Here is a 13,168-nt window from a genome sequence, read left to right on the forward strand (position 1 = left end):
ACACTTATCATTGGCCACATACTAACCACAGCTACCAGCATCACTAAACTGACAATAGACTATAGAACGCCTCAGCATGCACTCTACAAACTCACTCAATCTGGCTCCTCAACTAACTGTGTTCAATGACCTATATACAGCACATTGCATAGTCAGCAACAAGCTACTGAACTAATGCTGATGCCAATGGCCACAGTCTTGATGGAAGCAAGGTTCTGTGATGTCGGCATGAGGAGTACAACTAAACGACTCACTAGGAGTACAACTAAACCACTCACTAGAGTACAACTAAACGACTCACTAGAGTACAACTAAACGACTCACTAGGAGTACAACTAAACCACTCACTAGGAGTACAACTAAACCACTCACTAGGAGTACAACTAAACCACTCACAAGAGTACAACTAAACGACTCACTAGGAGTACAACTAAACCACTCACAAGAGTACAACTAAACCACTCACTAGGAGTACAACTAAACGACTCACTAGGAATACAACTAAACCACTCACTAGGAGTACAACTAAACGACTCACAAGAGTACAACTAAACGACTCACTAGGAGTACAACTAAACGACTCACTAGGAGTACAACTAAACCACTCACTAGGAGTACAACTAAACCACTCACAAGAGTACAACTAAACGACTCACTAGGAGTACAACTAAACGACTCACTAGGAGTACAACTAAACCACTCACTAGAGTACAACTAAACAACTCACTAGGAGTACAACTAAACCACTCACAAGAGTACAACTAAACGACTCACTAGGAGTACAACTAAACGACTCACTAGGAGTACAACTAAACGACTCACTAGGAGTACAACTAAACCACTCACTAGGAGTACAACTAAACGACTCACTAGGAGTACAACTAAACCACTCACTAGGAGTACAACTAAACCACTCACTAGGAGTACAACTAAACCACTCACTAGGAGTACAACTAAACCACTCACTAAGAGTACAACTAAACCACTCACTAGGAGTACAACTAAACCACTCACTAGGAGTACAACTAAACCACTCACTAGAGTACAACTAAACCACTCACTAGGAGTACAACTAAACCACTCACTAGGAGTACAACTAAACCACTGACTAGGAGTACAACTAAACCACTCACTAGGAGTACAACTAAACCACTCACTAGGAGTACAACTAAACCACTGACTAGGAGTACAACTAAACGACTCACTAGGAGTACAACTAAACCACTGACTAGGAGTACAACTAAACCACTGACTAGGAGTACAACTAAACCACTCACTAGGAGTACAACTAAACCACTCACTAGAGTACAACTAAACCACTCACTAGAGTACAACTAAACCACTCACTAGGAGTACAACTAAACCACTCACTAGAGTACAACTAAACCACTCACTAGAGTACAACTAAACCACTCACTAGAGTACAACTAAACCACTCACTAGAGTACAACTAAACCACTCACTAGAGTGCAACTAAACCACTCACTAGAGTACAACTAAACCACTCACTAGGAGTACAACTAAACCACTCACTAGAGTACAACTAAACCACTCACTAGGAGTACAACTAAACCACTCACTAGGAGTACAACTAAACCACTCACTTGGAGTACAACTAAACCACTCACTAGGAGTACAACTAAACCACTCACTAGAGTACAACTAAACCACTCACTAGAGTACAACTAAGCCACTCACTAGAGTACAACTAAACCACTCACTAGGAGTACAACTAAACCACTCACTAGGAGTACAACTAAACCACTCACTGGGAGTACAACTAAACCACTCACTAGGAGTACAACTAAACCACTCACTAGAGTACAACTAAACCACTCACTAGGAGTACAACTAAACCACTCACTAGGAGTACAACTAAACCACTCACTAGGAGTACAACTAAACCACTCACTAGGAGTACAACTAAACCACTCACTAGAGTACAACTAAACCACTCACTAGGAGTACAACTAAACCACTCACTAGGAGTACAACTAAACCACTCACTAGGAGTACAACTAAACCACTCACTAGGAGTACAACTAAACCACTCACTAGGAGTACAACTAAACCACTCACTAGGAGTACAACTAAACCACTCACTACTAGAATACCAAGCATGAACGATAAGAATGCATTAGGAGTTTAACACAGTCTAGATGGGGAGGAAACAGTCCAGGTCTTATCCGATTGACAGACTCATCTTAAAGTTGGATTCCTGCAACTAAGCCTTTTCATTTTCTGTGGATGAGGCCTGGCTTGATTTGTTGCCAAAATGTCTCTCAAACGACTATGAAGTGATTGTAAGTTCACTGAATTAAAGCTCCTTCTAAATGACCCTCTTATTCCAGTGTGTCATCATAAGGCACAGGAGTTTTCCTGACCATAATATTATTAACCACAGACCCTGTTCCTTTGTAAAGTGTCTTTAGGTTCTTGAAAAGCGCTATACAAATCACATGTTTTTAATAATTATTATTATTACTTGCCAATTCTTTGTTATGGCCTATAACTCGGGCTCAAAAACATTCTGACTGCCTGTATGAAAAAAAAACTCCTGGCCCAACCTCATATTTCTGGTGTACTATGATTGAAATAACGGCAAAAAGTAACAAAAACCTATTGAAAAAATGGGTGAAAAGCAAAAACATAATGTAAAGCCCATACATCCATTAATACACTACATGGATCAAGGAGCTTTTCATTCAAACTGCTATTGCAGATCTGGACACAGTGACACTGTCCGGGTCCAGACGATAAACAGATCTGTAGAGGCTGGAGCATCCTGGGCCATATCTCAGCTCTGCTGGGGCAGAGGGTCTGTCACTAGCTCTATCATAAACAGGATACGGGCAGGCTGCATCTTCACTTACAATTAGATTGGGGGAAAAGAGAGGAAGGGAAGAGGGTAGGAGAAATATGGGAAGAGGGTGGGAGGGATGGAGTTAGAGATAGACAGATAGAGGGAGAGAGAGATCAACAGAGGGATGGAGAGAGTAGTAGGGAGAGGGAAAGATGGAGACAGAGTAGGAGGAAGAGAAAGAATAAGCAACTGATAGAGAAGCAGAGAGAACGTATTATACAGACTCCCCAGGTCTTTGTTTCAACTTCCATTCAACACTTGCTCTCCTCTCTCCTCTCTCTCTTCTTCTCCCTATGCCTCCTGCTGTCTTTCACCTCTGCTTTGAATGAGGGAAAAAAGAAAGTGAGAAAAAGATGGATGGAGAGATTACCAGGAGGAGAAGCACTGCTGATCCGTCAGCACCCATTCCTCTCGGATCAGCGAGCCCCCGCACCAGTGAGTGTTCCTGGGTAGGGAACACAGGACATCATCATGAGCTTAGTCCCATGCTCTATAGACAGTCTGTACTGTATCCAACTCTTAAGAAAAAAATACATATGTTTTACGGTCACACAGGTGCAGTGAAATGTGTTGTTTTACAGGGTCAGCCAAAGTAGTAAAGCAACCTAGAGAAATTAGGGTTAGATGCCTTGCTTAACGACACGTCAACAGATTGTCCACATTGACGTTTCGGTTAGGCTACCTGCCGCCCTCTTCCATCCATGTCAAGTCATACAGTCAAATCTTGCGGTCCTCCTCAACGTCTGGACATTCTTTCATAATGCGTATGGATCTGTCTCAAACAGCACCCCATTCCCTATTTAGTGCACTACCTTTGATTAGGGCCAATAGGACTCTGGTCAAAAGTAGCGCAACTAGGCTGCCGTTTGGAACGAAACTTGTGAGGAGTAGATGGATCGTTATCCTGCATGGCACCAATAGAAAAGTTGGCATACACACAGAGCAGAGGTCACCAAAAGGTTGATCGTGATCGACAGGTCCAGGGGCCGGACAGGAACAAGAATTTGTCTCTGGTATTTTATCTACAGCAGCCCACATCACAGCGCATGCCACCGACTCAGCCCCTCCCCGGTGGGCCACCAGCTATGCACAAACACACCATACCCCCTACACCCTGACCCAACACACCCTACTTAGACACAGGCAGTAGCACTGACACGTACAGTTGAAGTCGGAAGTTTACATACACCTTAGCCAAATACATTTAAACTCAGTTTGTCACAATTCCTGACATTTAATCCCAGTAAAAATGCACTCTTAGGTCAGTTAGGATCACCACTTTGAATGTGAAATGTCACTTTATTTTAAGAATGTGAAACGTCAGAATAATAGTAGAGAGAATGATCTTTTTCAGCTTTTATTTCTTTCATCACATTCCCACTGGGTCAGAAGTTTACATACACTCAATTAGTATTTGGTAGCAATGTCTTTAAATTGTTTAACTTGGGTCAAACTTTTCAGGTAGCCTTCCACAAGCTTCCCACAATAAGTTGGGTGAATTTTGGCCCATTCCTCCTGACAGAGCTGGTGTAACTGAGTCAGGTTTCTAGGCCTCCTTGCTCGCACATGCTTTTTCAGTTATGCCCACAAATGTTTTATGGGATTGAGGTCAGGGCTTTGTGATGGCCACTCCAATACCTTGACTTTGTTGTCCTTAAGCCATTTTGCCACAACTTTGGAAGTATGCTTGGGGTCATTGTCTATTTGGAAGAGCCATTTGCAACCAAGCTTTAACTTCCTGACTGATGTCTTGAGATGTTGCTTCAATATATCCACAGAATTTTCTATTTTGTGAAGTGCACCAGTCCCACCTGCAGTAAAGCACCCCAACAACATGATGCTGCCATCCCCATGCTTCACAGTTGGGATGGTGTTATTCGGCTTGCAAGCCTCCCCCTTTCTCCTCCAAACATAACGATGGTCATTATGGCCAAACAGTTCTATTTTTGTTTAATAGAGGACATTTCTCCCAAAAGTACGATCTTTGTCCCCATGTGCAGTTGCAAACCGTAGTCTGGCTTTTTTATGCCTGTTTTGGAGCAGTGGCTTCTTCCTTGCTGAGCGGCCTTTCAGGTTATGTCGATAAAAGACTAATTTTACTGTGGATATAGATACTTTTGTACCTGTTTCCTCCAGCATCTTCACAAGGTCCTTTGCTGTTGTTCTGGGATTGATTTGCACTTTTCGCACCAAAGAACGTTCATCTCTAAGAGAGAGAATGCATCTCCTTCCTGAGCGGTATGACGGCTGCATGGTCCCATGTTGTTTATACCTGCGTACTATTGTTTGTACAGAGGAACGTGGTACCTTCAGGCGTTTGGAAATTGCTCCCAAGGATGAACCAGACTTGTGGAGGTCTACAATATTTTATCTGAGGTCTTGGGTGATTTCTTTTGATTTTCCCATGATGTCAAGCAAAGAGGCACTGAGTTTGAAGGTAGGCTTTGAAATATATCCACAGGTACATCTCCAATTGACTCAAATTATGTCAATTAGCCTATCAGAAGCTTCTAAAGCCATGACATAATTTTCTGGAATTTTCCAAGCTGTTTAAAGGCACAGTCAACTTAATGTATGTAAACTTCTGACCCACTGGAATTGTGATACAGTGAATTACAAGTGAAATAATCTGTCTGTAAACAATTGTTGGAAAAATGACTTGTGTCATGCACAAAGTAGATTTGCCAAAACTATAGTTTGTTAACAAGAAATTTGTGGAGTGCTTGAAAAACGAGTTTTAATGACTCCAACATAAGTGTATGTAAACTTCCGACTTCAACTGTATGTAAAAAATACCACTGGAGATAAAACTAACCACTATAACTGTTCCTCTGTCTGGAGATAAAACTAACCACTATAACTGTTCCTCTGTCTGGAGATACAACTAACCACTATAACTGTTCCTCTGTCTGGAGATACAACTCACCACTATAACTGTTCCTCTGATGGCTCGCTCATCACAGCAAAACAGACACATGGCAGATACTTTTACTACAGGAATCATGAGGATAATGTAAAGCACTTTACTGTTTGACCAAATCATGGTTTTAGACGCCCCAAAAAATAGGACATTTTGAGTGAGGAATATGTAGAATGTAGAATGTAGAATATGTTCTTTCTACGTTTTTAAGCACCCTTTTTGTTTTTTATGATCCATGACCTTGGCTGTCTACCTCATGGTTTCCCACTCGGTCCTGTGGAACATTTTGGTTTTTGCACAGCTGGTTCAAATAATCACAGCGTTATGATGAGTTGGTAGTGCTAGGGAAAAAAACAAAATGTTCACCCGGGGAGGAGCAGGTCTCTTTGTTGATGCCGCGTTTGACTTTGAATGTGAGTTTTTGTGACCGTAGCACAGCCTATCAGAAAACCGGGCCGGCCCATCTTGGTAAAGTGGCCACTGTATAAAAAAGAAATTGCACAAAAATCTTAAAAAAAAAATCTTAACAGGCCCATGGGCCGGTGGCCATGTCACTTTTTCAGTTTTTGTTTTTGATAATATGTGTCCATTTCGACCAAAAACTGGTTCAGGCCATCTGGCATTTGCCAGAATTGCCAGATGGCCAATTCGCCCCTGGACTGGTCGATCTCCAAGGCATTCCTTGGACTGTTTTTAATAGGTTCATGTTGAATAGCGTTTCGTTTTTTAAAGTCATGTTTAAAACTGAATCTGAGCGGTAGATCTCAGCCTGCATTTTGACTCAGAAAGTGATCTCGGCTCAATAAAGTTTGGTCACCACTGACATAGAGTATGACTCTAAGTAATGAGAGGTGGAAAAGGGTTCCAGAGCAAAAAGCTAATGAAACAGCAGCAGAAGTATTTTGATTGATGTTGAAGTATCCGGTAAAATGGGTAGTTTGAACGTGGAAACATGCATTTGCTCAGCAGCCAATCATTTTGTCTCTGTGGTTTATTTTTTGTTATTATTTCATTTTTTTCAAGTGAGTCCAAGTTTAACCTGCCTATGTTACGTGAGTCTTCAACTTCCATCAATGTTTTTATATTAATGTCTTCCCTCTATTTGTCTTTGAACAGAAGGATGCAGATACAGCACATAAAACACATGGGCATGTCAAGTCTTTCATACAACAAAGTTCAGTACACTCTTAGAAAAAAAAGGTGCAATCTAAAACCTAAAAGGGTTCTTCAGAAGCAGAACCCTTTTTGGTTCCAGGTAGAACCCTTTTGGTTCCAGGTAGAACCCTTTCCACAGAGGGTTCTACATGGAACCCAAAGGGGTTGTACCTGGGACCAAAAAGGGTGCTCCTACGGGGACAGCCGAATAACCTTTTTGGAACCATTTTTTCTAAGAATGTACAGCTGTGTTCTAGCACAAACATAGAGCTGCCAAAACTAATACCCTTTAAGGACTTCCTCTTCAGAGCAATAACAAAATGGCACTTTGCTGAAAAGTGTTTAGCGTAAAATGATATAGCAGGAGCACTTGTTTGCCTTGCAAACCAACAGAAGAATCAAACTAGGTGTACCATGCTTATGTGATGAGTCACTTGGCCTGAGACCTCAATGCCTAGACTTCAGCTCAGCTGGCTAACCTAAGACTTATGTTAGCTCCCATACCTAATGCATTTTAGCTCTATTGGCTAACACTGTCCTGCGCAAGAGATGTGGGTTCAAACCCAGGTCAGTCACGCATTCAGTAGTGGTGTTCCTGTGCATTCAGTAGTGGTGTTCCTGTGCATTCAGTGGTGGTGTTCCTGTGCATTCAGTAGGGGTGTTCCTGTGCATTCAGTAGGGGTGTTCCTGTGCATTTAGTAGGGGTGTTCCTGTGCATTTAGTAGGGGTGTCCCTGTGCATTTAGTAGGGGTGTCCCTGTGCATTTAGTAGGGGTGTTCCTGTGCATTTAGTAGGGGTGTTCCTGTGCATTTAGTAGGGGTGTCCCTGTGCATTTAGTAGGGGTGTCCCTGTGCATTTAGTAGGGGTGTCCCTGTGCATTTAGTAGGGGTGTCCCTGTGCATTTAGTAGGGGTGTCCCTGTGCATTTAGTAGGGGTGTCCCTGTGCATTTAGTAGGGGTGTCCCTGTGCATTTAGTAGGGGTGTCCCTGTGCATTTAGTAGGGGTGTCCCTGTGCATTTAGTAGGGGTGTCCCTGTGCATTTAGTAGGGGTGTCCCTGTGCATTTAGTAGGGGTGTCCCTGTGCATTTAGTAGGGGTGTTCCTGTGCATTTAGTAGGGGTGTCCCTGTGCATTTAGTAGGGGTGTTCCTGTGCATTTAGTAGGGGTGTCCCTGTGCATTTAGTAGGGGTGTCCCTGTGCATTTAGTAGGGGTGTTCCTGTGCATTTAGTAGGGGTGTCCCTGTGCATTTAGTAGGGGTGTTCCTGTGCATTTAGTAGGGGTGTCCCTGTGCATTTAGTAGGGGTGTCCCTGTGCATTTAGTAGGGGTGTTCCTGTGCATTTAGTAGGGGTGTTCCTGTGCATTTAGTAGGGGTGTCCCTGTGCATTTAGTAGGGGTGTCCCTGTGCATTTAGTAGGGGTGTCCCTGTGCATTTAGTAGGGGTGTTCCTGTGCATTTAGTAGGGGTGTCCCTGTGCATTTAGTAGGGGTGTTCCTGTGCATTTAGTAGGGGTGTTCCTGTGCATTTAGTAGGGGTGTTCCTGTGCATTTAGTAGGGGTGTCCCTGTGCATTTAGTAGGGGTGTTCCTGTGCATTTAGTAGGGGTGTCCCTGTGCATTTAGTAGGGGTGTTCCTGTGCATTTAGTAGGGGTGTCCCTGTGCATTTAGTAGGGGTGTTCCTGTGCATTTAGTAGGGGTGTTCCTGTGCCGTCAGCAGTGGTGTTCCTGTGAGGAGGGCTCCTACCCTTTCTGGATGCTGACAACCCAACTACCATCCTTAGCCTTGTGGACCTGGGCTCCTCCAACAATCCGGGTGGTCTTGTGGATGAAACAGGATGTCTTAGACACGAGAGAGATGCCTTGGGGTAAGAGAGAAGACAACTCATCTGGGTTAGACTCTGGTGAAATATTTTAACTTTCTATTATTACTAAAGAATAGAGTATGCTTGGTCCAGGTTCAACTTCATTGAATGGCAGCGGGAGTGATCAGTTGTCCAGCCAAGCATGAACTCAGGGAATAAATAAACTGTACAGCTATAAAAGAAAGTTAGGAATAGAGGGAGATATACAAAGAGAGAGAGGGGAAGAGAGAGAGGGGAAGAGAGAGAGAGGAAGAGAGAGAGAGAGGGAAAGAGAGAGAGAAAGAGAGAGCGAGAGAGAGAGAGCGCGAGAGAGAGAGCGCGAGAGCGCGAGAGAGCGAGAGAGCGAGAGAGAGAGAGAGAGAAAAAGAGAGAGAGAAAGAGAGAAACAGAAACAGAAAGAGAAACAGAAAGAGAAGGTGAATAGTAAGTAAGAGACACATTAATATGACACTCACTTCTTGGGTGGGCAGAGATGTTCGGAGACTTATCACCTGAAACAAAACAATTCAACAATTCAACACACGGACCTCACAAAGACAGGATATGACATATTTCACATGAACCCACTCAACATTAACATACAAAGCATGCAACCTCAACTCCCCTCTTCAAAACTATTCCTACCATTTAGTCCTAGCTCAAATGATCTCTGCATCTATTTGCATTGCAGTTGGGCGGCTATATTGAATTGAACCCACAGCAAATACATTTCCTCCAGCCAAGCACCCAAAAACTTCACAGATCGACATGTTTTACATTACGGAGATATAACCGCGAGGCCACTTGAAAAAGCTCCCCATCAATGTGAACCGATTACAGTCCGCCAAAGATGATATAGGGTACAACAAAAACAAATCACTAAACTCTGAATCAGTGAATGGCTTTGCAAATAATAAAAGCGGTCTGGATGAGATTGGACATCTGTTTGGAGTTAGAGTGTGTCCGTTCTGTGCCAGTTAGCTCAGCGAAACCACTGCACTAAGCCATAACATAACTGTAACAAGTGATCTAAGTGAAGCTTTGCGGCAAATTTCAGTCGTTAGACTACGTAATTCATTGTAGTATTACAAATGTGCAATAATCACGTCAACGGAAACGTCACAAACAAAGCGATAGCTGTATTACTCATGGAACTAAGATCATTGCTGTGTTGTTGATGTCACATGAGATCGATTGAACAACACTATGAAAGTTATGAGTGTAGCTGGACTTTTCACTGGACTTTTCTTCAATGACATTCAGCAAATGAAATGTAATTGAAGACGAAGCATCATCTGATGATTGGGCCGCTGATGAGACCTACTGGGTCGGAACTCAGGTCTCCTGTGCACGACAATACTATGTTAACCGTCTGAGCTAAAGCCTAGGCACTAGCTCAGGGAGCTAACACAAGACGAGGTTACTCACCACACGAGCATGGCTGACTCAACCATCTCCATTATTGATTACTAAGCATGTAGGGTAGATGTAGGGTAGATGTAGGGTAGATGTAGGGTAGATGTAGGGTCGATGTAGGGTCGATGTAGGGTCGATGTAGGGTCGATGAAGGGTAGATGTAGGGTAGATGTAGGGTAGATGTAGGGTCGATGTAGGGTCGATGTAGGGTAGATGAAGGGTAGATGCAGGGTAGATGCAGGGTAGATGTAGGGTAGATGTAGGAAGATGTAGGGTAGGTATAGGGTAGATGTAGGAAGATGACGGGTGGATGACGGGTGGATGAAGGGTAGATGTAGGAAGATGTAGGGTCGATGTAGGGTAGATGACGGGTAGATGAAGGGTAGATGACGGGTAGATGACGGGTAGATGACGGGTGGATGTAGGGTAGATGTAGGAAGATGTAGGGTGGATGACGGGTAGATGTAGGTTAGATGAAGAGTAGATGTAGGGTCGATGAAGGGTATGTGAAGGGTAGATGTAGGAGTGTATAGGGGATGAGACAGAGATTGGATGAAGACAGTGTTTTGTATTCTTACAGCGTTTGAGCTTGCAGTAGTCCCATGGGATAGAGGGGTCCGTAGTGTGACACCAGGGACCGTGCTTATCCTGGTCTGGATTCCTGCACAGGTTCCTCTCCAAACCCACGCTGGATTCTCCACTGGAAAACACAACATATATGAGGACACATGCATAAGCACATACACACAGAGACACATACTGTAGATACACATATACTGTACGTAGGCACACACACATGCATACATACACATGGAAAAGTCTGACACCATAACTGCATTCAGGTTGGAAACTTTGACTCAGCTGTTATTATCGGGGCAGTGAATCCTCAGAGTTCCAGCTATGCAGAGGCCTTACAAGGAAGCAAAGGAGTTTTGTGAAGAGTGCTCCGGGGAATATGAAAATATGCAATCCCAGCAATCACCACGGTTCAGACAAGGAAGAAGCTACAGACTCAACTCAAAGATACAGTCCAAACACTGTAAACGTGGACTCAAGATCTGGTCGTATACTTCACTGCACATAGACTAAACCGAGCCTAAACAGATGCCTTCAGAAGTCTTGTTTAAACAGCAATTCCAATCCTTCATACATTCAAAATATTTGGAATATCTTTAGATATGATCAATTTGTTGGAGGGCTTGGATCAGGATTCAGAAAAACACAATGTGAGGAGAGGGGGAAACCGATTTGTCAGCCAGTGTGAAGATCATTTCACTTCCCCCGCCAATGTTAAACAAGCCGTAACCTTTCCGCCATTTTTCTGCGCCGACCCCTTGACCTTGTGCGAGGGGCAGACTCACTGGCTGCGGGCCACATGAGGGAAGCTGATTGGCTTTGATCTGCCGGGCCGAGAAAGCACTTCCTGGGGTCACGGGTCAGCTCTGGCACATGTCCATCTGTCGCTGCCATTTTGGCTTTTAAATTCCTTTAAATGAAGTAATTCTAACAGCCAGGGCCAACGTTAGCTACGGTACTTTAGCATGGGGACACACGGATGTGGAGAGAGGGGCAGACTATGCGCCCCTCCAGGGTGGCTTGTTCTGGAAGTTCTGAAAGCACCGTAAGGCTTCCTCTCTGTCAGCTAGACAAATAATAGCAGGCCCAGGACTGACCCGGGTGGGGCCCCTGATTTCCTGTCGTTGTTTGTTTTCACGGCGTGGCTTTATTCATTTACAAGGGGATTTTCTCTAAGCGACGGGAAATACCTCGTCAATAAACAGTTATTCAAAAAAGACAGAGAATTTGAAAATGTCAAAGAAACCTTCACATACATTTCTTGAACCCATAGTTCTACTTTTTCTCATGTGAATATGGATTGAGAGGTAAGTTCCAGTTGTGTATGGCTGGTAAGTGTGTGTAATGTATGAGGTTTACCTTACCTGTTGCTATGATTTGCCCACAGTCCGCAGGGAATTCCTGATCTGGTCTTGGATAAATTGCCTGTGTAATTCCCTCCATTGTCCTCATAACAATCTGGGACAGACAGAGATAGAGAGAAGGAGAAAATAAAACACTGAGTAGTCTTAAACCGACCCTATATGTGTCTTATTGAGATTACCATCTACAGTCTCTCTCGCTCTCTCTCACAGACACGAACGCATGCACACACACACAGCTATACCCACAGTGTAGAACACAGCTATGCTCACAGCTATAGCCACAGTGTAGAACACAGCTAAATCCACAGTGTAGAACACAGCTATACCCACAGTGTAGAACACAGCTATACCCACAGTGTAGAACACAGCTATACCCACAGTGTAGAACACAGCTATACCCACAGTGTAGAACAAAAGATGTTGATTCAACGTAAAATTGTTAGGCTACCAGCTGCAATAGGATTGTTAGTTTGTTCAACAGAAATGTTGTTGAGCAAAACTCACAATCCTATTGCAGCCGGTTGCCTTACAATTGTACATTGAATCAACATGTTTTTGTGTGCGTAGGTCCACTGAGAGACAACATTCTGATATTGATGCCGTCGTAAAAAAGGCATGTTGAAACTGGGCTCAATTTGTGGTTTGGATCAATTTAACATGTTGGGCCAATCTAGAATTGGTGGTTCCCAAATGGAATAAAAGAGACAGGAAGATTTCTCCCCCATATCGACTGTTGCTAAGCAGAACCAGAGGTACCTGTAGTGACCAAAGCACTCTCTCTTCCTCCAGAAAGCTCTTTTGAAATGCAAAGCATAGACATGTATGAGAGAGAAAATTCCAGCAAACGTGGAATTGCTGTCTGACCATTTGTTGTTTCTTTTTGTAATTTGAGGAAAATGAATTTGAAGGGCAACCAAACCAAAACCAACCATGCCCAAAAGACTGCCAGTAGTCTGTTTCAGTAAGCGACCACAGCTCATTCTCAATATATTGCAGCTGAAGTTTAGAGGTCAATTGCAAATACAGTACATAGCAA

The 13,168-nt window shown here is 43.4% G+C and overlaps 1 protein-coding gene across 3 annotated transcripts in view; it reads right to left on the reverse strand.

Moving 5' to 3' along the window:
* The window catches only part of hgfa (hepatocyte growth factor a), a 39,977-nt gene that overhangs the window by 4,994 nt on the left and 21,815 nt on the right, over positions 1-13,168 (reverse strand). For 2 of the 3 annotated variants that reach the window (XM_038996707.1, XM_038996709.1), the window contains exons 10-14: positions 12,133-12,226; positions 10,771-10,892; positions 9,253-9,288; positions 8,680-8,794; positions 3,234-3,308 (exon numbers count right to left, since the gene is read on the reverse strand). In XM_038996707.1, the coding sequence (XP_038852635.1) occupies positions 3,234-3,308; positions 8,680-8,794; positions 9,253-9,288; positions 10,771-10,892; positions 12,133-12,226 (442 nt within the window). The remainder of the gene's footprint in view (positions 1-3,233; positions 3,309-8,679; positions 8,795-9,252; positions 9,289-10,770; positions 10,893-12,132; positions 12,227-13,168) is intronic. The other variant, XM_038996708.1, reaches the window with a different exon arrangement.

Source organism: Salvelinus namaycush, chromosome 6 (assembly GCF_016432855.1).
Source record: "Salvelinus namaycush isolate Seneca chromosome 6, SaNama_1.0, whole genome shotgun sequence".
NCBI classification, from domain to species: Eukaryota; Metazoa; Chordata; class Actinopteri; order Salmoniformes; family Salmonidae; genus Salvelinus; species Salvelinus namaycush.